The sequence below is a fragment of the Engystomops pustulosus genome, chromosome 1, assembly GCF_040894005.1.
Source record: "Engystomops pustulosus chromosome 1, aEngPut4.maternal, whole genome shotgun sequence".
Classification (NCBI taxonomy): domain Eukaryota; kingdom Metazoa; phylum Chordata; class Amphibia; order Anura; family Leptodactylidae; genus Engystomops; species Engystomops pustulosus.
In genome coordinates, this window is record NC_092411.1 from 254,898,026 (window position 1) to 254,922,830 (window position 24,805).

General features: G+C 46.1%; 1 protein-coding gene across 1 annotated transcript in view; it reads right to left on the bottom strand.

Moving 5' to 3' along the window:
- The window catches only part of SLC30A9 (solute carrier family 30 member 9), a 61,817-nt gene that overhangs the window by 22,510 nt on the left and 14,502 nt on the right, over positions 1-24,805 (bottom strand). Inside the window, exons 3-10 of the mRNA XM_072125011.1 lie at positions 20,902-20,964; positions 20,440-20,539; positions 19,608-19,700; positions 18,538-18,620; positions 17,765-17,823; positions 16,052-16,119; positions 13,744-13,846; positions 8,361-8,416 (exon numbers count right to left, since the gene is read on the bottom strand). Of these exons, the coding sequence (XP_071981112.1) occupies positions 8,361-8,416; positions 13,744-13,846; positions 16,052-16,119; positions 17,765-17,823; positions 18,538-18,620; positions 19,608-19,700; positions 20,440-20,539; positions 20,902-20,964 (625 nt within the window). The remainder of the gene's footprint in view (positions 1-8,360; positions 8,417-13,743; positions 13,847-16,051; positions 16,120-17,764; positions 17,824-18,537; positions 18,621-19,607; positions 19,701-20,439; positions 20,540-20,901; positions 20,965-24,805) is intronic.

The following is a 24,805-nucleotide window of genomic DNA, read 5'->3' on the forward strand; positions in this document are numbered from 1 at the left end:
GTAAATGCCACATGTGAACGCAACCTAAACAGCAGCTAACCCTCTGTGTACACCGATCGCAACCCCAGACTAAAGGGGGTCTATGTGATCTGTGTCTAGCGCAGTTCCATGTATGGCCACAGAAGCATTTTGTAATAACATGTTGAATTAAATACTGCAAAAAAAATACAAATTAAGAGCGGGCAGAAGCATTTAATGCTATTATTATGATTGCCTGCCCTTTTGCAGTGGTTTTTTTTTAAAAAAAAGGAAAAAGTAATTTCATTCTGTCTATTTTTTCTAATCCTTTCCCTGCATAGGCTATTTAGATCTAATCTTATTACTTTAATGTTATGCACCGCAGCTGCTGATGAAATTGATTTAATCCCCTTTTTTTAATGCATTCAGATGTTTAATGAACAGGGTAGTGTTTAAATATTCGCCGAATCCCATCCCCAATCTAATTCCTCTTGTCGTTATGAGCCATTTCAGAAATGTTTTGATACATGAAATACATTTTCATGTTTAAAATTTTACAGCTTTTAGAAGCCCAAAAAGCAGGTAATTATGATCTGAGAAGGGGCTGTGCTTCCTATGCAGAGGCGCTGTGCACGAGGGCGACTGCCAGGCAGGTGGAAGGTGCAGAGGTGCCAGACCTGTCCTCTGCAGAACGTTGCGCCGTAAGCAAACAAAGTCGCTAATGTACACAGAGTGGGAAGGGGAAACAGAACGTTACTTAAAACATTGAAAACTAATGCAGGAAATTGTTTGCTGAAATCGTAAAAAGGTGCATTTATAGTCATATAAAGTGATTGGTTTGGTTATTATGTAGATGGGGTAAAAGTGCTGTATTTTAGGAAAAAAATTTTTATAGATAACATTTTAAACATTTAACATGAATTTTTGGGAAACCTGTCACCAGGAATGTCATTTTAGCTGGTTACAGGTTCCAATTACCTATGATGTTCATTTTAAAAATGCCTTTTTCATCATTCTGAGTCACTTCTTTATATAAGTTTAATTCACATTACCAGTCTCTCTGCCAGCAGCATGTGGTCCCTGGGGAAAGGGCAGCTGCAGCCTGTGCCAGTCTCCTTTCCTGCACACTCATGCAGCTCCCTAACCCCTCCCCCCACTTCCTGTCATGCCCGTGCCTCCTCATGCATCCTTCCTCTACTTTACACCATCCCCCTCCCTCCCCTGCCAGCTCAATGCACATGACAGGAAGTGGGAAGGGAGCTGCATGAGTGTGCAGGAGACACACAGGCTAAAGCGGCCCTTTCCCCGGGACTCGCCATAGGCTGCTAGCAGGGAGCCAGGTAATGTGAACTAAACTTATGTAAAGTACTAAAATTAAGAAAGCTGACAAAAGGCATTTTTAAAATCAGCATAGCATAGGCTCCTGGAACCTGTCAGTAGCTAAAAAAATATCACATTCCTGGTGACAGGTTTGCTTTAGCTGTAAGGGTGTCATACAAATTACGTGTTACCTGATGGCAAATCCAGCAGATTTCGTCTTGTTTTTGATACTTGCGAAATGGCTGTGTGATTACCCTTGGGGTAAATCCTGTTGCTATTCTGCAGAACGTGTGCAGATACCCCATTTACAACTCGGGGTTTAATCAACGAGAATACAAACCCTTCAGCTAAATAGATGGCTATTAAAAGGAGCTTCGCCATTATCACTAAACTTTACTAGTTTTGTGTAAACTTGCCGGGACTGACGGGTCATGTGACTTCCTGTGTCCTGCTGTCTTCCGGTGGATGGAGTGTACTGTACAGTCATTACTGTATGAATGTCCCCTCTGTGTTAAACATTTCCATAGCAGTGGTTGGAGTGGAGAGGCAATTACTGTGGATAGAGTAATTACTGCACTGCCTCCTCCATCCCCTGAAACACAGCAGGACACAGGACATCACAGGAAGTCAGGGTAAGTTGTACAGTGGGGGAAGGGGGGGTATTTAGACAGCCAACAATTGTGTAAGTTCTCTCACTTAAAAAGATGAGATGTCTGTAATTGACATCCTAGGTAGAACCTCAACTATGAGAGACAAATTCTGAAAATCACATTTTTAGTCTGATCATGTCTGATTTTTAAAGAATTTATTTGCAAATTAATAAATTGGAAAGTAAGTATTTGGTCAATAACAAAAGTTCATCTCAATACTTTGTTATATATCCTTTGTTGGCAATGACAGAGGTGTAATTTTTCCTGTAGGTCTTTACAAGGTTGGCACACGCTGTTGCTGGTATGTTGGTCCATTCCTCCATGCAGATCTCCTCTAGAGCGGTAATGTTTTGGGGCTGTCACTAGGCAACACAGACTTTAAAGGTTTTTCTATGGGGTTGAGATCAGGAGACTGGCTAGGCCACTCAAGGACCTTGAAATCCTTCTTACGAAGCCGCTCCTTCGTTCCCGTGGTGGCGGTGTGCTTGGGATCGTTGTCATGCTACACGGCCCAGCCAAGTTCCATCTTCAATGCTGGATGGATGGAGGTTTTCACTTAAAATCTCACTGTACATAGCCCTATTCATTCTTTCACATACACGGATCATTCGTCATGGTCCCTTTGCAGAGAACAGGTTTATACTTGTGTATAAGCCGAGTTTTTCAGCACAAAAAATGTGCTGAAAAAACTCACCTCGGCTTATACACGAGTCAAGCAAAAAATAAAAAACGTAATACTCACCCTCTGGTGTCCGGATCGTTGGCGCATGTCCCAATCTTCAGCGCGAGGCTCCTGATCTTCCGCGCGGGTCCCGGCGGCTCCTCTTCTCGCGTCCATGCAATCTGCAGCGGCGCACACTATGCACCCGCCGGCAGGCTGCATGGACGCGACTCTGCCTGCGAGAGAACAGAGAAGAAAGAAAAGAGAAGAGGAGCCGCCGGGACCCGCGCCAGCGATCAGGACGTCGGAGGGTGAGTGTTACGTTTTTTATTTTTTTTTGGCAGGGGGCTGCCTGTATACTACATTGGGGGGCTGCCTGTATACTACGTGGGGGGCTGCCTATATACTACACCCTTGGCTTATACTTGAGTCAATAGGTTTTCCCAGTTTTTGGTAGTAAAATTAGGGGTCTCGGCTTATACTCGGGTCGGCTTATACTCGAGTATATACGGTACTTTGGTTTCATCAGACCATATAAAATTCTCCCAATACTCTTTTGGAACATCCAAATGCTCTCTAGCGAACTTCAGATGGGCCCGGATATGTACTGGCTTAAGCAGGGGGGACACGTCTGGCACTGCAGGATCCCAAGTTCCTGGTGGTGTAGTGTGCTACTGATGGGAGCCTTTGTAACGATGGTCCTAGCTTCCTGCAGGTCATTTACTAGGTCCCCTCCTGTGTGGTTCTGGGATTTTTACTCACCATTCTTGTGATCATTACATGGAGCCCTTGATTGAGGGATATTATCAGTCACCTTATATGTCTTACATTTTTTAATTACTTGTTCGACAGTTGAATTCTTTACACCAAGCGGCTGCCCATTGTAGAATCAGTCATCCCTGCCTGGTACAGAGCTTCAATTTGGTTTCTTAGAGAGCCAGTGGCTCATTGTAATTAATCCTTTGTAAAAACACAATATAACGCAATACAGTAGTATTGCGGTATATGGTAGGAATGATCAGACTATCTAGGGTTAAATTTTTCTAGATAAATAATAGCAAGATCAAATCAAAAATTCTAATCACCCCCCATTCTTTCCCTAGAACTGATATAAAACTAAATAAACAGTCAAAATCACTAACATGTTAGGTATCGCCACATCCGAAAAAACGTCCGATCTATCAAAATATAAAAACAATTATTGCCGGTGGTTTACCACATAACAGAAAATAGCCCCCAAATGTCTGAAAGAAGACTTTTACACCATTTTACATAAAATAGAAAAATTTATAAAAAGTGATCGAATGGTTGCACAGTGCTCATAATGGTAGCAATGAAAACGTCAGCTCATCGCTAAAAATTACACCTAACACCATACATCGAAGTATGAAAAGGTATTAAGGTTAAATGATGCTGAAACCAATTTTTTTTAATGTATTAAAACACAAATAAACCTATATACATTTGGTATCCCTGTAATGGTACCGAATCAAAGAATAAAGCAGAGGCGTTATTTGGAGCGCACAGTGAAAGACTTAAAAACTGAGCCAAAAAGAAAGTGACGCAAATGCGTTTGTTCACCACATTTGGAATTATTTTTCAGTTTCCCAGTACACGGCATGGATTAATAAATACCATCACTGAGAAGTAAAATTTGTTACGCAGAAAATAAGCCCTCACACAGCTCTGTACACAGAAAATAGCAGAAGGTATAGATTTTTGAAGGTGAAGAGTGAAAAATGAACAGAAAAACGCTGCAATACGAAGGGGTTAAAGATCAGACCATGTGATTTCTAGATTTGTGGTCACATTTTGTCTCTCATTAGTTGAGGTTCTACCTAGGAGGTCAATTACAGGCCTCTCTCATCTTTTTAAAGAGAACCCGTCATGCAAAATAACCCCCCTAAACTAAATATATTTTCATAAACTGCCATTAGAGAGCATTGCCTCTATCCCTTCATTGTCCCTCTACATGCCTGTAAACCTAAGCAATGAGGTCCTAAAGCTGTATGCAAATGACCTGTGAAATGTCCAATGAAGCATTAGCATATTCAAGCTGTCCATTCTATTCATGAGTGGGAGGTACAGCCACACCCCCAGTGCATGACTGACAGCCTGTATAATGATGTGAGGCTGTATAATGATGTGCTTCCTGGTGCTGGTGGCCACGCCCCCTGCAGCCTGTGTGTGCATGTGTATGTGTATAGGAGAGATACAGCAGCTCCAGGCAGCCATGTTACAGCAGAACATGTCAGATTCATGTGTAGCTGATGTCTGTGTCTCTCACCTGTATATTAGGAGGATGCAGCATGTCAGCAGATGCAGCACACACACCAGCAATGCTTTACTATACATTACACATAGACATGAGCAGGGGGAGGAGAGGGGAGGGGTAACAGGGGTGACATCACTGCCTCTGACCATGTGACCAGCCTCATTTACATGATAAAGAATAGATGATTTTACAATGAATAATGTATGAAATAACTAGATAAAGCCTGGGATGGGATCCTTGTGAGCTGCTCCAACAAGTAGTAGTGACAGGACTAGTGGCAGAGACCTGATGACAGGTGTCCTTTAAGTGAGAGAACTTGCACAATTGGTGGCTGCCTAAATCCTTTTTTCCCTACTGTATATGAGGGTCTGGTACTTACTTACTATAGGGATAGTGGCCAAGACCTTTAAACCAGTGCATTTCCTAAGTCAAGAGCCTCTTGGTTTTGTTTTTTTTTGATCCAGGTATAGATCACACGCAGTGGTGACATATAGTACAGTGGTCACAATGCCACGTGTGATGTTCATTCACGCCATAGTCTGGTGTAACTAGGGGAACATCAGGGCTCCCATCAGTAGTTCTGATATGTAAAGTACAGTAAGTTCTTGTAAAATAACAATTCTGAATACTCTGGGTTGTGCAATATTGTCAGGCTGTGCACAAATACATCTTAGGCTACATTCACACTGGCGTATGGGGGACGTATATACCGCTGACGTATATATGGCCGATATATGTCCCCCCCCCCCCTAGACGGCAATGGGCGCACGGCGCCCTACGGGAGCGGTACGGTGCACCGTACCGCTCCGTACCCCGGAAAAAGATAGGACATGTCCTATCTTTGTCCGTAGTACGGCGCCACGCGCCATGACTTCCTATGGAGAGCGGCGGGGGTGAGCTGCGCTCACCTCCTCTCCCCGTGCACTGCCGTTGCCCGTTACGGGCGTGCAACGGCAGTGTGAATGTAGCCCAAGACTGGTAAAACCCAGCTGTCAATTCAGTTCAAACATTTCTAGTAGTAGTTAGATCTATATGAAAGAATTTCATTTAATGAAACATACAATTATTGGCCAAAACAGACCAGTGTGATTTGTGCAACATTTTGAGTGACATCAGTCAAAAGAAGAAATCTCTTCACTTCCTGCCTCACACAGCGCTACACATTGTAGAGTGGTGGCGATTGGTAGTGCAGCTTAGCCCCAATTATTCCAATGGAGCAGAGCTGCACACAGACCACGTGATGAAAAGACGTGGAAGTGGGCACATGTCGGGATTGTCCAGGTTAGAAATCTCATTGATCCGAATCCTAAGAATGAGGTGATCACTTTTACATTTCTGAGAAAAGCCTTCTAGCCCTTACAGTCAGTTTAAACATTTTTTTTTCTTTCCTACATTTGGTATGACCAGAGTTTAACACAATCTTTTAAAAGTCCTTTAATGCACTTCTAGGAGGACAGCATCCAATGAAAAGACCATTCGGTAAAAAGACATTTATGGCGATTGTATGTACACATTAAGCTCTAGAAGGTTTAGCACTTAATTGTCACTACATTTTCTACAAACTGTACATACATCAATCTCAGAAGTGACTACAAGAATCTCTGTAATACATCTTTATCAGAGCAAAGTTCCTTTTTATCTGCATTTCTGGCTCTTATCATCCTCCCTCCTAATCTGCTTTTCACTGCTGAACTCCATCTTGCTAGCAGAAGATATATAGAGGGGAGGGGGAGCAGTGCGTCACAGCAGCGAGGTCTCCACCCTCCAGCATAGAGAGGATTTCATAATAAAAGTATAGATACAGACTACAGAGAGATTTGCTACAAAATTAAAACATAGCTTTTGACAACATGAACAGTGCATACGATAAAAGTAAACATTGTTGTCTATTTTATTAAAGAAATCTGTGTCCTTTTTCCTCTGCCTTTCTTCCTTATTTTAGCAATTTGCGTCAATCAGCTTTTTGTCCTGTACCCAATGACAGCTGAGAAAATAACTTTACAAATGGTCTTTAAACAAACACTCTTAACACCTCACAGAGCTGAATCAAGGGAAATATTCCCTAGGCATGGCAAGAGTTAATCATTAGTCCTATTTGCTTGAGGTGGACGGGACTCTCAATGCTTTCAGATACACTGCTCACTACAAGGAAAAGAGCAGAAACAAGACAAGTTGCTTTCCGTAATGAGGTCCCTACAAAGTTTACTTTTAGGAATAGAAAGAGTGAATATGTCAGTTATATGTCTGAAGTGGACAGACCTTGGGCTCACTAAAGGAGAAAGAGGCAGGAAAAAGGCATAGAGAAGCTTCTTACCTTAAAGGAAAACTAACATCAAACTCCATCATGATAAACCAGGGACATCACTCATAGATCCAGTCACCGTGACTGTGGTACTCTTCTTATATTTTGTTATCCATGGCCTCCTTCCTTCTAAAATCAACTTTTAAAATTATGCTAATGGATCCTTCAGGAAGGAGGGAAGATAACCACCATGTCACGGTGCCTATAGCTATGAGTAAGTGCCCCTGGCTTATCATGCTTGATTTTAATAATAGATTTCCTTTATTTATAAGAAAGATATGTCGTAGTTAAAGGACATCTAACACCAGGATGAAAGATTGGATGAAATTGAGCCTGAGGGGCTCAAGGCCCTATTACCACCTATGAGCCCCTCAGGCTCATTTGCATACAGTCCTTCATCTGAGTGGTTAATGTCCTTTAAGATGTAGATGTAGCTGTTTTTAACACAACCTTTCAGCTAAATTATAGAAACCATCACAAAAATACTAGTGGCGCCATTGTTAGTCCTACATTGAGGCGCTATTTTTTCTCCATCATATGACACATCTGGTACTGCACTGAGGTTTATGTTCTGAATGGTGACAACATACAAGTGAACCGAGAGCCATACAAGAAACAAAGATTTCCATTTACTGCTTACAGACAGAGCTCATTAGTCAGTAAATCCATCCTCAGATCTTGTTATAGGCCAGTGGTGGCAAACCTATGGCACGGGTGCCAGAAGTGGCACTCTGAGCCATTTCTGTGGGCACCCAGACCATTGCCCCAGTTCACCAAATCTACCAAATCTTCCTGCAGTCCCAGGCAAGTTTAGAGATGCTGCTCTTAGCGCTATTTTAAAGCAACACTTCATTGGCTGGAACTGCGGGAAAAGTGAGAAGGTGTGGACAGAACTGCAATATCTTTGGAGGTCCTCCTACTGGACCCACCAGTCTTCCTCTACAGAGAGACCCTGGTGAGAAGCTATATGATAGTCTGAATTTGCCTCCTTCTTTCAATTGTATTGGTGGCCTCAGGGGGCCGATACGATTGAAAGATGTGGGAGAACAACAGGTAGCAATAAGTTACTGCTTAAAAAGTCATGTAAGCACTTCATGGTAAATAAGTGGATTTAGCTTGTAGTTTGAGCACTCGGTCTCTAAAAGGTTCACCATCACTGTTATAGGCTATTAAATACTAATTTACTGTTCTTACGGGTGTCCAGGATCCGGGGTCCGCGCAGACTGTGAAATACCTAAAGCCAACAGTGCCTGCAATATACAAGCAGAGAAGTTTTCAGGCCACATCCAAAGAAAGTACCTAAAAGTAAAGTTTATTAACCCCTTCACAATATACAGTTTGTGCATGAAAAAAACACAAAAAAAAGAGGAGCTGTTCGGGGCATCGGAAAGGTTTTTGTTTTTTAAATGTGCTAGGCAAACGGGCTGGCCATACACTGCACTGCCGGGGGCTGGCTGGCTATACACTGCCGTGGCTATATACTACCGGGGGCTGGCTATACACTGGGGAGGCTGTGACCAATAAATTCCCCACCCTCGGCTTATTCTCGAGTAAAAAAGTTTTCCCAGTTTTTAGTGGTAAAATTAGGTGGCTCAGCTTATACTCGAGTATATACAGTATCTGGAAGCAGAGAAATGTATAACAATAGATGGTCCCTTTTGCACTTCGAGCCTTGATATTGTCAAGGTAATTAATACCGATCATAAAACTGTAATAAAACAAATCACAAGTATAAACTAAGTAATAAAACTGTGATGCAAAGGCGACAAAGCTGCAGCTGCCTGTTCTACCACTGATGCCTTGTATTAGATGACAATCACTCGACTCTCCCCTTCAGAACTGGATATAACTCCAATTCCTTACATGCTGTAATCGATACGGATGCTGCATTTAAGTGGTTTAAGAGTGGAAACCACTTATAAATCCGACTGGTTCCCATGCATCATGATAACAGACCTCCAAGGGTTGCCATAACAGACAGGAGAACTACCAGCAGCGACAGAGCTGGTATGGAAGCCTATTTGGCCCAGCTGAAACTGGGTCTTATAGTCAACTGCTATAAAGTATCATATACCACAATACATACTGATGTATATTGTAAAAGTAATTGCATACTCATGTACTCCCAGAGAATCTGCCATCCAAATTAACGCACCCAAATAAATACTTCATTAAAATCTATTATTAAGAAGCATTGCCCTTACCCCTAAATGGTTCCTCTCCATGGCTGTAATGTTAAAAAAAAATCAGCTTGTAAACTCATATGCAACTCCCCTGATGCGAGTTCAATCGCTGTTAGTGAGTCCTGCATATTCATTGTTCCCTGTACTGCCCTGTCACCCTGTTCCTGATTGACAGGTCTGATAATGTTGCCGGCATTAATACTGCAGAATAGTCTGTCAATATTCAACTACAGACAACATACACAGCTCTGTTTAGTGTTCCCTTCTCACCTCTGTAAGATTTAGGGCTCATTCACAAATTTGCGGCCGCATATATGTCCACATAGACGGCAATAGCGTCACGGCGCAGATCCGGGCCGCACACCGCAAAAAGATAGAGCATGCTCTATCTTTCGGCGTGTGTGCGGCCGTGCGCCGCTATTCTCTATGGAAGGAGGAGGGGCCACCTCCTCCTCCCCTCCAGCACACGGCAGTATACTCACATAGCGGGCATACCGCGTGTGAATGTACCCTTAAGAGAATTCCTGTGGATGGGGTGAGAAGCTAGTGACAGATGAGCAGTGACTGTGTGTGACTCAGATGTTGGCTATATTTAGAGAAATCAGCCTTGCTCTTCACCCCTCCATCAGGAATTCTCTTCAGCAGAGTCAGTGAGGAGGGTTTGGCTGTATAATGCTGCTCCAATGCCTCCATGACTGGAACAATAAAAGTCTATTTTACAAGAATGATGGCTCTAATCTCATGAATAGCAGAATTAGTGGAACATATAGAAATACACCTAAAAGGTAATGTGTGAGGTTGCTGGGGGGGGAGGGGGGTTGTTGGTGGTTCTCTTTAAAAGTCGGAAATCAATTTCCACAATATTTAAAATATACTTAAAAACCCCTTTTCCCATTTCTTGTGAATAAAAAAAAACCTAATTGGTAGTGCCATGGCTGTAAAATAGCACATTAATAAATTATGCTGGAACTTTCCCCGTGTAACTGCTGTGGAAAAAAAATTTATCTAATTTGCTGTTTTGAAGTCACCAAAAAAGAAGTGATATATATTACCAAATAGCAAGAAAAAACTGCTGCGCCTCACCAGGCAAAAACAAATCTTCCCTATATACAGAGCACAATAAAACAATGACTACACCAAGGTTATAGAGGAAGACTGGTCATACACAGTAATATCTTGTGAATGCAGCGAGCGCGGGACAATTATCAGACATAACGGTAAGTATCTGCTTATCTCTATGCAGTCATCTGCCTCGCGTCTTGGGAGTTTTCTTACACTAATAAAATTTCTAGGCTACAAACATCTGGATAAAAAGGAAAATTTTATATGGTTACTGGCACTCGGTAAAAATTAATAACCTATTTAAAATTTTTCCGTGTAATTATGTTTCTTTGATTTAGCAAAACATTTTATCTGACATTTCTCACTCTGGACATGAACACCTGCTAACTCTGTAGAGGTTTTATTTGCAGCAGTTACCTTGTTTACAGCTCCATCCTTACATCAGTACTGACAATAGATGATGTCACAGCTTATCCCCTCCCTGTACAATGACCTCTATATAGATAACACTGACCCATCATTACATCACTACTGACAATAGATGATGTCACAGCTTATCTCCTCCCCCCTCCCTGTACAATGACCTCTATATAGATAACACTGACCCATCATTACATCACTACTGACAATAGATGATGTCACAGCTTATCCCCCACCCCCTCCCTGTACAATGATCTGTATATATATAACACTGACCCATTATTACATCACTACTGACAATAGATGATGTCACAGCTTATCTCCTCCCCCTCCCTGTATAATGACCTCTATATAGATAACACTGACCCATTATTACATCACTACTGACAATAGATGATGTCACAGCTTATCTGCTCCCCCTCCCTGTACAATGACCTCTATATAGATAACATTGACCCATCATTACATCACTACTGACAATAGATGATGTCACAGCTTATCTCCTCCCCCTCCTGTACAAGGACCTCTATATAGATAACACTGACCCATCATTACATCACTACTGACAATAGATGATGTCACAGCTTATCTCCTCCCCCTCCCTGTATAATGACCTCTATATAGATAACACTGACCCATCATTACATCACTACTGACAATAGATGATGTCACAGCTTATCTCCTCCTCCCTGTACAATGACCTCTATATAGATAACACTGACCCATCATTACATCACTACTGACAATAGATGATGTCACAGCTTATCTGTTCCCCCTCCCTGTACAATGACCTCTATATAGATAACACTGACCCATCATTACATCACTACTGACAATAGATGATGTCACAGCTTATCTCCTCCCCCTCCCTGTACAATGACCTCTATATAGATAACACTGACCCATCATTACATCACTACTGACAATAGATGATGTCACAGCTTATCCCCTCCTCCTCCCTGTACAATGACCTCTATATAGATAACACTGACCCATCATTACATCACTACTGACAATAGATGATGTCACAGCTTATCTCCTCCTCCTGTACAATGACCTCTATATAGATAACACTGACCCATCATTACATCACTACTGACAATAGATGATGTCACAGCTTATCTCCTCCTCCTGTACAATGACCTCTATATAGATAACACTGACCCATCATTACATCACTACTGACAATAGATGATGTCACAGCTTATCTCTTCCTCCCTGTACAATGACCTCTATATAGATAACACTGACCCATCATTACATCACTACTGACAATGGATGATGTCACAGCTTATCTCCACCACCTCCTGTACAATGTCCTCTATATAGATAACACTGACCCATCATTACATCACTACTGACAATAGATGATGTCACAGCTTATCTCCTCCCCCCTCCCTGTACAATGACCTCTATATAGATAACACTGACCCATCATTACATCACTACTGACAATAGATGATGTCACAGCTTATCCCCCACCCCCTCCCTGTACAATGATCTGTATATATATATATAACACTGACCCATTATTACATCACTACTGACAATAGATGATGTCACAGCTTATCTCCTCCCTTTTCCTCTATATAGATAAGTGACCCAACATTACATCACTACTGTAAATTTACTACTGACATTTACAAGAAAGTGGCCAAGTCCTTGAAGAATTTCCTGGCTACCAAATATCATGAATAATTGGGATACATTCCCTTTACACCCAAAAATCATGTGATGTTCACAGACCATGCAGCAGCGCCTGTAGTCTCCGTGTGGCAGAGGATCAGTGGATGAGAGGTGCTGATGGATGACTGATGGAGCCAGTGATAGGAGCGATTATACTTGTATGTATAGAGGATCCCTATAGTGGACATGTGCCACCCAGTCCATAACAGAGACTAGGCGAAACAGGGGAGCTGCCAAGCACTGACAACAGAAGAAAAGGATGTATGTGCTACTGAGACTGGACTATATGGACTGTGCCAAATCCTTCCTGACATGGGAACAATATAACATGTAATAAGGTGACAATAATAGCAACAGATCAGCAACAGCCAACTAGTGACATTCTGCTGCCCAGACTCACTTGATGAAAGGCAGCGCCACCTAGTGGCAATAATACTTCAATACACAGTCAATTAAATATCAGTAAATAAAGGTGTGTTTTATATACAATTTTGTCATGGTTTTTGATATCCAAACAGTCCATAGGACACATCTCTGATCCCGACACACTCCTCCTCAGTATCTGCAGTAATTGGCAAGCGAGTTTTATTTTGCCCCTTTTGCAGCTGCTACATGGGACTGCCCCATGAGATGTGAGTGTCCATCAGGGCACATTTTAAGCTAATGAAATTAAATAGTGAAGGTTCAGATTTTTTTTCCAAACTTTCTGGAAAGCTGTATATGTTCATTCCTGGGAAGCTAGATGGCCTATTAGTGGTGGGTCCTGTGTTATCTCTGTACATGTTATCAGATGACTGCTGAAAATGTATCTCCATAGAACAGGAAGCCTATTGTGAGGATTTTCTAATTATTTTGAATCTACGCTCTCCTTTATCTGTTCTCATTTTAGGAGTGAGAAAGCAAAAATGGATAATTTAGCCATAAAACTGAAAAAATTACATAAAAAAATAAGAAGAATTCATTTTTTTCCCCGTAAGAAAGAACAATAATTTTAATAGAGCCCATATTTTTGTGTGTCCCTGTGACTTTCTACATCCTTCTTGGATATGTTCAGAATAGTGGAAACCTGTCAATAGTGTAACTTACTGAAAATAATAATTTAACAACTTATTTGTCAATTTCTGCATGGAAACATTCCATACAATGTATACAGTATCTTTATAATCTCTTATGCAAAGATAGATCCTGAAATTCACAGAGGATAGAAGTATACGGCAGCCTCTTACCTGGTTGCATGTATCTGCTAAGGAGTGAATAGCTTCGGAGAACATACTGGCCGATCCCGTGTACACCCAGGCCAAAAGCTTAAAGAAAAAGTTTAACCCATTTCTGTATTCAAAAGAAATAAAAAGATTGGAATAGGCAATGTTACGCGACAAAATGACTGTATGTAGCAAAAATATATATGTCCAGAGCATACTACAGACCAAAACCCCATAAGTGTGCATTCACACATTGCACACTCAACTGCTTCATTATCAGGTTTGATGTAGTATTGTAAGGGTGCATCCACACGTGGCATCTTCATTGCGTTTACAAATGCAATGCAAACGCCCAACGGTGGAGCTTAGCTGATCGCATCTGCGTTTCCATTGTTGCAAAGGCAATGCAAACACCATGTGTGAACGCACCCCGAAGAGGAAACCTGTTCAGTAAATTCAGTGATTCACCTTTTCAGTTCATGTCTTCTCAAAAAAAAAAAAAAAAAACAACACCATAAAACTTATTACGACGCGGTTGAGATGCAGTTTTAACTGCAGCGTGCGAATGCGTTCGAACCAAAGGCTGGGGTATAACTCCCTGCATTAGACGGTGCCACAGTAGGATTTTAGAAAATAAAATTCACATGCTGGGACTACAAACTAGGATTAAGGCTACATTCACACATGTATGGGGGACGTATATACAACCGACGTATATACGTTCCCTCCTAGCCGTCAATGGGCGCACGGCGCCGTACCACTCCGTGGCTGGTGGAAAGATAAGACATCTTTCGCCGGAATACGGCGCTGTGCGCCATATGTTACCATGGAGAGGGGCGGGAGTGAGCGGCGGTGCTACAGTACGTCGAGCACACGTCTGTGTGAATGTAGCCTTAAAAAAAATGCTCCAGCACAATGAAAGAAACCCAACTTTATTGCAGATAATTCAAGTTATCCAACAGTTGCCAAGGTAAAACCAAAGGGTTTCAGGTGCCTCTAGCACTCATGTTTAATTGAGCCTTGAGGTAACCTACAAGATATATTGACAGCTTGCAGGTTGTAGTCCCAAATGGGTGCGTTTGTGTGGTTTTAAAACGCAATGCAACAGCTGCAGAGAGATTTGCCTAAATAAATTGCAATGAACATTTACAAAACACAATAATTAACGCACGTGTTAACACTTTGTTAAAAAAACACATGTGCTAATGCAATGTTACCGCATGGCGTTAATGGTTGCGTTTTGTAAATGCAATAAATCTCTCTTCGGCTGTTGCATTGCGTTTTAAAAACACCCTACAGCTTTGGGACTACAACCTGCCACCTGTCAATATATCGTGAAGGTTTACCCTTTTCACTTGAGATCCACAGAAATTCTTGACAACGTTGCCCTAAAAATCACTACATTTTCTGCATATTTTGCGAAACAGTCAAAAATTCTCTGGCGGAAATAGCATACACACCTGGACAAAATTGTTGGTTACCCTTGCACAACATGGTTCCTACTTAGAACATAACAGAAAAATCCATGTCAGGACTTGCTTTGCTGCATCTGGCACCGGGGGGGGTCTTGAATCTGTGTAGGGTACGAGGAAATCTCAAGACTAGCGGAGGATTCCAGAGAGAAATATGCTGCCCCATATCAGATGCAGGACAGGATAATGACCCACAACAGACAGCTAAAATCACCCAAGAGGAAACCATTAGACTGTTCTGAAGTGGCTCCTATGAGCCCGGACATAAATCCTATGGAGCATCTTTGGAAGGAGCCGAAACCTTCACACCCCAGACACTGGAGCAGTTTGCCCCCAAATACCTGCTGAGAGGTGCAGAAGTCTCATTGACAATTACAGAAATCGTGTGATTGCAGCAATTGCCTCATAAGATTATGTAACAACATATTAAGCTAAGGGAACCATCAGTTCTGTCCAGGACAGTTTCCATGAGTTTTATTTACGTTTTTTCAAAGTCTGTCAAAGCCTGGAGGAAAAGCAACGTCTGCCTTTCATTCGTTCATGTTCATAAAAATTCTATTTATTTTTACTTGTCAGATTCAAGTTATTTCTGTGACCATTGTGGGTTTTTCTTTCATTAAATGTAGGGACCAACAATTTTGTCCACGTGTGTATACAAATGTGCTACAAAAGCCACAACATTCATTTTGCAGCAAAATACTGAATTCCTGTCGCGGATTTTGTAACATATTTGCTGCAGATTTCTGCTGCGGAAGGCTTTTCTGCTATGGAAAAATTCGATAAAGAAAAACGAAAGCATATATGTGTTCCAGGTATGTCACCTATAAGAATGTAGTATGGCACATGTGAATAATACTTACATGCATATAGCTACCATAACAACTTTCCCAGGACCCTTTAAGAACATGGATGCTGTACTTAACCGGGGCTGAAACCAAACACAGACACAATGCATTCAGATTTATATTGAATTTGTCCACAAGACCAATAGATTGATGATCCTTCACCAATGAAATGTCATGGATAACAAGAATACAACAAAACTAAATGTATCGAGCACAAGTAACTTTCTGTATGTTATGAAAATGTTAGATACAATGTTGGGCAGTTCTCCTTTAATACTCGGCCTCTATGGGTACAGTCCCCAGGAAAAGTGTAGACTTCCCAGCACTGCAAACTAGAAATGAGTTTTACTTTCAGCAAATCAATAACGGTGATTTATGGCTTCATTATTCCACAATATCTCAGGTCATTACCCTAAACTTCTATTAGAAAAGAGATAGCGATACATTAGACATTTCATTTGTGGCTCTAATAGCCGCATTACAAAAAAAGATACCAACTACTTGGAGCTGAAGCACAGGTTAATGTCAGGTTAATGCAGAAAAAACCCAATACTGAGTGCAGAGATACAGACAGTGAGGACACCTTGTCAGCCACCATCATTAAAGGGGTTTGCCCATGAAAGAAAGTTCTCAACTTGGAATCCCCTAGTGATGATTATACAATAAAGATCATTTTAACCCCCTTACTTTACAATTTTACTCAGTTTTATTGCTGTTTTAGCTCCTATCACTCGGTGATGGTCAGTGTAAGATTCCAGGGTGTGAACGAGGATTATCTAAGCAGTCACTTCATGACTCCTCTGTGCTATGAGATGCTGTGTGCTGACAATGTGCTTAGATTATCAGGGCACAGGTTTATACACACTTCATTTAGCTTCTGAATATTCACAAGTATCCGACACACAGAAAAAGAGATGAGACAGATCAGAGATGATGGGATCCATGAGATGCACATGACACACTTCAGCTCTGCTACAGCTGAGCTATAATAACAAACACAGTCAGCTATAACAGTGAGCTATAGAACACCCAGAGTGCCTCACTCCCCTGGATAAAGGCAGAGTCTTGCCATCAGGAATTGTCTGTGTGTGAGCTTCCCTTGTAAAGCAGGGGGGGAGGGACAGAGATCAGACTGCATCAAGCAGACTGGAGAAGCTATTCATGAAAAGAATCTGTCCTGCCCGACCATAAAGATTTTATGATTTACGGTTAGATCCCGGGGCAGCAGAGATTGTATACTCCAGGACAGGATGGAATTAAACTACAATTGTCAATGTAGTCTCTTGCACCAAAAACTACACAGGGAGAAGTGCTATAACCGGATCTTTCTCTCCAATTTGGGCTGCATTTACACAAATGTATGCCTGCCCTGCTCTCTTCATAGAGCTGTACGGCATACGGCTGTGCACACGAGGGAAGATAGGATAAGTCGAAGACAGGAAGATAGGACGGTGCCACACGTGTGCCGATCCATGCAGCCATTGTCGTTTATGGGGGACATATGTATGGCTGAAAGCTTGTGGTCGTCCCCCATACGTTCGTGTAAATTCCGCCTTATACAGACATTTACTTTCAGCTCCATCCCCTGGTTGTATAGAAGAGCTGAACAGTGTAAATCTCAGGCTCCCACCAGTGTGAAACCAATACCATATACACTAACATTACTGTTCTTAGCTCAATGTTTTGATCACAAATTTTAGTAATAATTCTAAAACAAAATATCCATACCTTTGTAGTTCCTAGAAATTCTTTATATTCCTTCAATAACTTCTGATTTCTAAATAAATCTAAATAATGAAGATAAAACATGATCTTGGTTATGCATATCGTGGGAAAGGAGGAGGGATGGGAAGTTTACTTAAAGGGGTTTTCTAGGATTATGCTAACTGGTGGGGATTGTGCTATTGGAATAGTCACTTGTGGGTGGGGCAGCTATATGTGTGTATGTAAAAATTGTTTTAAAAAAATCTATAAAAATAAAAAAAAAAGGACACACTTCAGGCACCTTAATGCAGTCTGCAGCAGGGACAAAATCTGAACAAACATTGCTATCTTTGTTGTGAATTTCATGGTGTTTATCCAATGGATAGATTTTACATTTGACCATAACATTCACACAAAAACCGACATGTGGTGCAGATTCTAAATTCTGCAAGATGTTAATGGGCCAGAAAGAAAACTCCTAATGGGGCGTATGCAGGTGTGTGGAGACTTACAGCTTAATGCTCCACTGGGGGATTCTGGGAAATATGCAAATATATTTTCCAGGAAGGGATAAGGAAAGCATGAGGCATCTTTTCTAGGCAAATGGGCAATGACATGGTAGCATCCCATCGCTTTCAAAGGAAGAGCAACTTTGCCACGAATTCTACTTTGGAAAATGGCAAATTCTGTCATGTGAACTGTGCCTTAGCCTTATATCAGCCACTCCCCAGTCCTAGAATACACACAGCAATGTTGCATTAACCTTTTCTTTATTTTTTTTTTTTTTAACAACTCACTTTCTCTATATGCAATTTCCTCTTCCTTTCTTAACTTTCGTTCCCGGTAAATGGCTTCCGGGCTTCCCCAAACTTCCATAGCTCTGTGTAAAGAATTATCTCGCATCTTATACAATTGTCCAATGTTCATCCATATACATCATTTCTGAATAGAGTTGACAATTCCATCTTATGTCATGTAGTGTGTTTTAGATAAAAATAAGTCATCTAATAAGTGTAAGGCCTCATTCGCATTCCTTTTATGGCAGCCGTGAGCTCGCCACAGCCACCATTGACTTCGGTTATGTACGGGCACGGTGCAGTGGGGCCATTTAATCTTATCATATGGTGACTAGGTGGCCATCCAGCTACAGAGACCAGTGTGGTGAGCAGCGCTCACTTGTCCCAGCCCCACCTGTCCAAAACAGGCCACAAATATTCCCTTTTGCGGCCCATTACAGCAGAGGGTTGTGTGCTTGAGACCTAATGACAAGGTAAATTTATCATCTAGCATCAGCCAGTGTTAAAACTTTTAGTCTCCTCTATGTTTATACGGTCTATGGTCTCATGCACACAACCACAGTGTGGTCTCACCGGACCATGACCGAGCCAAGCTTCCTATAAAATGCTCCCTCCTTCCCTGCTACACCCGGGTATGGAGCGAGCATGCAGAATTTCTATGTGGAATGTCTCTGAATTCGGCCATTTTTAAGGTAGCCCCTATCTCCAGGGGTTAAACAGTAGCCTTATGAGGTTCTATTATGTACATTAGGTGTATAGTACACACAGATACAAGAGTGGACCCAGGTGTCACAGGCTGAGGAGCCCGGATTTCTGTGTGGCCCCTGGGTTGTCTATTAACCACTATATTAGATTATACCAACTATAAAGAGCTGAAAGAGACAACAAGTGCTAATGGTGTACTTATTTGTATATGTCCCCTATGAGTCGTAAAGCGCAACAGAATATGATGGCGCTATATAAATAGGAATTATTCTTCTAATTAAAAAGCACTACAATGGTAGCATGTAATAAAACCCATTCTGAGGGGCTGATAGTGTGTGAGCAAAGCACGTGTCCTATCTACTTACTTTGTTTCTACATCTGATCTTAGAAACACAGTGAACGATTCAGAGTCGTCGTGTGGACTCCTCCGCCTAATCTTCCGCAGTGGCTCCAGGTCACTGATGTTAAAAAGGGAGAAATAATGGAGGTTAATGCGGATAAACAGGATTTCTTTTGAAAAGAACGTCATTAAAATGCAAGATAATCTGTGCGTTACGAACAGCGTATTAACACAGCTTTTCCCTTTTCTCCCTGTTCAGTCCCAGCATCAAGTTACCACTTGCTTTTCCGGAAGTAAATAGGTATTCATTTCACTACAGGCAGTCCCGGGGTTATGTACAAGATAGGGTCCGGAGGTTTGTTCTTAAGTTGAATTTGTATGCAAGTCGAAACTGTATATTAAATCATTGTAGATCCAGACAAAAAAAATTTTGGCCCCAGTGACAATTGGAGTTTAAACATTTTTTGCTGTAATGGGACCAAGGATTATCAATAAATCTTCATTACAGACACTTTACAGCTGATCATTGCAGCCTGGGACTATAGTAAAGCATTCAGAGATCTTCACCAGAGGTCAGAGGGGTCTGTCTGTAGCTATAGGTTGTCTGTAAGCCGAGTGTCCTTAAGTAGGGGACCGCCTGTATTTGTATATTCCAGTATATTGTGCTGGTGCATAAGTGATGGCAGCCCAGCTATCATGTTCCTGGGGTTGCTGATCATAGGCATAAAGATGGGCTTTAACCCCTAATAGCTGCTGGAATTGTCACCTTGATGTAACAGAACATCAAGATATGACAATGGGTTAAATGAGAAACCTATAACTCCTGTTCATCTATGATGTGAGGCTCATTTTGATACCTGGGTTTAAGGCAGAATTCATTCATAGCTCGCACCCCGGTGATAAAGTTATTCTTCATATACGTGCTTCCATATTCTCTCTTCTTCAGCACCGCTTTCACTGGAACAAATACACAATCATAAGTAAAAACCTAAAGTGAAGGTTTTCAATGACTCCATCAGACTCCATGACATATTGTTAGAGACGCTCAGCAATCAAATAATTATCCCTTTGAAACAGCAAAAAATAAATTCCACCCCGATCAATGAAAAATCTTGAATAACTTCAGTATAAATAGCAGATACCAGCACCTCAAAGTGTTTTTTGACCGCGAGAAATGTTTTTATTTTTATGTAAAAATCGATGAAACTCTTGATTATTATCTCTCATTATTAACATATGATTTCAATGGAAAGAATATCCAGCATAGGCCAAGGAGCCAAAGTCCACCATAACAAAATGTAAGAAAGGGGATCACTTACCTTTGACTTGAATAGGATCTGGGGGTAAAGTAAATTTTTGTTCAGATTTTCCAGGATCCAGTCCTAATAAAGACATGAGAAATAACGTTACCAGACTTCATCAAAAAATATAATGAATCTTTATTTCTATGGCGCCATCATATTCCGCAGCGCTCTACAGATTATGGGGAACATATACAGACAGAATAAGACACCTAGGAGTAATAATAGGGCCCTGCTTGGAAAAGTTTACAATCTATGAGAAAATTCTGCATTTTTACCATCATTGTCTTGTACAGGATTATATTTATGGTCCATTTCTTATTGAACCAGTTGATTTTATATTGTGCCCAACAGCCACAAACTCAAGAAGAGAAAGATAGTTTACTGGTTACACCAGAGCAGTCTAGTCAATGTGAAGTTCAATGGAGTCAGCAGTGGAGTCCAATGAGCACTTCCATAACTCCATGGAGTTCCTGCTCCTGGTGCAGGGGGCTGCAGGGAGGCGAGGGGGAGCGCCAGGGGGCTGCAGGGAGGCGAGGGGGAGCGCCAGGGGGCTGCAGGGAGGCGAGGGGGAGCGCCAGGGGGCTGCAGGGAGGCGAGGGGGAGCGCCAGGGGGCTGCAGGGAGGCGAGGGGGAGCGCCAGGGGGCTGCAGGGAGGCGAGGGGGAGCGCCAGGGGGCTGCAGGGAGGCGAGGGGGAGCGGCAGGGGGCTGCAGGGAGGCGAGGGGGAGCGGCAGGGGGCTGCAGGGAGGCGAGGGGGAGCGGCAGGGGGCTGCAGGGAGGCGAGGGGGAGCGGCAGGGGGCTGCAGGGAGGCGAGGGGGAGCGGCAGGGGGCTGCAGGGAGGCGAGGGGGAGCGGCAGGGGGCTGCAGGGAGGCGAGGGGGAGCGGCAGGGGGCTGCAGGGAGGCGAGGGGGAGCGGCAGGGGGCTGCAGGGAGGCGAGGGGGAGCGGCAGGGGGCTGCAGGGAGGCGAGGGGGAGCGGCAGGGGGCTGCAGGGAGGCGAGGGGGAGCGGCAGGGGGCTGCAGGGAGGCGAGAGGGAGCGGCAGGGGGCTGCAGGGAGGCGAGAGGGAGCGGCAGGGGGCTGCAGGGAGGCGAGAGGAAGCGGCAGGGGGCTGCAGGGAGGCGAGAGGAAGCGGCAGGGGGCTGCAGGGAGGCGAGAGGAAGCGGCAGGGGGCTGCAGGGAGGCGAGAGGAAGCGGCAGGGGGCTGCAGGGAGGCGAGAGGAAGCGGCAGGGGGCTGCAGGGAGGCGAGAGGAAGCGGCAGGGGGCTGCAGGGAGGCGAGAGGAAGCGGCAGGGGGCTGCAGGGAGGCGAGAGGAAGCGGCAGGGGGCTGCAGGGAGGCGAGAGGAAGCGGCAGGGGGCTGCAGGGAGGCGAGAGGAAGCGGCAGGGGGCTGCAGGGAGGCGAGAGGAAGCGGCAGGGGGCTGCAGGGAGGCGAGAGGAAGCGGCAGGGGGCTGCAGGGAGGCGAGAGGAAGCGGCAGGGGGCTGCAGGGAGGCGAGAGGAAGCGGCAGGGGGCTGCAGGGAGGCGAGAGGAAGCGGCAGGGGGCTGCAGGCAGGCGAGAGGAAGCGGCAGGGGGCTGCAGGCAGGCGAGAGGAAGCGGCAGGGGGCTGCAGGCAGGCGAGAGGAAGCGGCAGGGGGCTGCAGGGAGGCGAGAGGAAGCGGCAGGGGGCTGCAGGGAGGCGAGAGGAAGCGGCAGGGGGCTGCAGGGAGGCGAGAGGAAGCGGCAGGGGGCTGCAGGGAGGCGAGAGGAAGCGGCAGGGGGCTGCAGGGAGGCGAGAGGAAGCGGCAGGGGGCTGCAGGGAGGCGAGAGGAAGCGGCAGGGGGCTGCAGGGAGGCGAGAGGAAGCGGCAGGGGGCTGCAGGGAGGCGAGAGGAAGCGGCAGGGGGCTGCAGGGAGGCGAGAGGAAGCGGCAGGGGGCTGCAGGGAGGCGAGAGGAAGCGGCAGGGGGCTGCAGGGAGGCGAGAGGAAGCGGCAGGGGGCTGCAGGGAGGCGAGAGGAAGCGGCAGGGGGCTGCAGGGAGGCGAGAGGAAGCGGCAGGGGGCTGCAGGGAGGCGAGAGGAAGCGGCAGGGGGCTGCAGGGAGGCGAGAGGAAGCGGCAGGGGGCTGCAGGGAGGCGAGAGGAAGCGGCAGGGGGCTGCAGGGAGGCGAGAGGAAGCGGCAGGGGGCTGCAGGGAGGCGAGAGGAAGCGGCAGGGGGCTGCAGGGAGGCGAGAGGAAGCGGCAGGGGGCTGCAGGCAGGCGAGAGGAAGCGGCAGGGGGCTGCAGGCAGGCGAGAGGAAGCGGCAGGGGGCTGCAGGGAGGCGAGAGGAAGCGGCAGGGGGCTGCAGGGAGGCGAGAGGAAGCGGCAGGGGGCTGCAGGGAGGCGAGAGGAAGCGGCAGGGGGCTGCAGGCAGGCGAGAGGAAGCGGCAGGGTGCTGCAGGCAGGCGAGAGGAAGCGGCAGGGTGCTGCAGGCAGGCGAGAGGAAGCGGCAGGGTGCTGCAGGCAGGCGAGAGGAAGCGGCAGGGTGCTGCAGGCAGGCGAGAGGAAGCGGCAGGGTGCTGCAGGCAGGCGAGAGGAAGCGGCAGGGTGCTGCAGGCAGGCGAGAGGAAGCGGCAGGGTGCTGCAGGCAGGCGAGAGGAAGCGGCAGGGGGCTGCAGGCAGGCGAGAGGAAGCGGCAGGGGGCTGCAGGCAGGCGAGAGGAAGCGGCAGGGGGCTGCAGGCAGGCGAGAGGAAGCGGCAGGGGGCTGCAGGGAGGCGAGAGGAAGCGGCAGGGGGCTGCAGGGAGGCGAGAGGAAGCGGCAGGGGGCTGCAGGGAGGCGAGAGGAAGCGGCAGGGGGCTGCAGGGAGGCGAGAGGAAGCGGCAGGGGGCTGCAGGGAGGCGAGAGGAAGCGGCAGGGGGCTGCAGGGAGGCGAGAGGAAGCGGCAGGGGGCTGCAGGGAGGCGAGAGGAAGCGGCAGGGGGCTGCAGGGAGGCGAGAGGAAGCGGCAGGGGGCTGCAGGGAGGCGAGAGGAAGCGGCAGGGGGCTGCAGGGAGGCGAGAGGAAGCGGCAGGGGGCTGCAGGGAGGCGAGAGGAAGCGGCAGGGGGCTGCAGGGAGGCGAGAGGAAGCGGCAGGGGGCTGCAGGGAGGCGAGAGGAAGCGGCAGGGGGCTGCAGGGAGGCGAGAGGAAGCGGCAGGGGGCTGCAGGGAGGCGAGAGGAAGCGGCAGGGGGCTGCAGGGAGGCGAGAGGAAGCGGCAGGGGGCTGCAGGGAGGCGAGAGGAAGCGGCAGGGGGCTGCAGGGAGGCGAGAGGAAGCGGCAGGGGGCTGCAGGGAGGCGAGAGGAAGCGGCAGGGGGCTGCAGGGAGGCGAGAGGAAGCGGCAGGGGGCTGCAGGGAGGCGAGAGGAAGCGGCAGGGGGCTGCAGGGAGGCGAGAGGAAGCGGCAGGGGGCTGCAGGGAGGCGAGAGGAAGCGGCAGGGGGCTGCAGGGAGGCGAGAGGAAGCGGCAGGGGGCTGCAGGGAGGCGAGAGGAAGCGGCAGGGGGCTGCAGGGAGGCGAGAGGAAGCGGCAGGGGGCTGCAGGGAGGCGAGAGGAAGCGGCAGGGGGCTGCAGGGAGGCGAGAGGAAGCGGCAGGGGGCTGCAGGGAGGCGAGAGGAAGCGGCAGGGGGCTGCAGGGAGGCGAGAGGAAGCGGCAGGGGGCTGCAGGGAGGCGAGAGGAAGCGGCAGGGGGCTGCAGGGAGGCGAGAGGAAGCGGCAGGGGGCTGCAGGGAGGCGAGAGGAAGCGGCAGGGGGCTGCAGGGAGGCGAGAGGAAGCGGCAGGGGGCTGCAGGGAGGCGAGAGGAAGCGGCAGGGGGCTGCAGGGAGGCGAGAGGAAGCGGCAGGGGGCTGCAGGGAGGCGAGAGGAAGCGGCAGGGGGCTGCAGGGAGGCGAGAGGAAGCGGCAGGGGGCTGCAGGGAGGCGAGAGGAA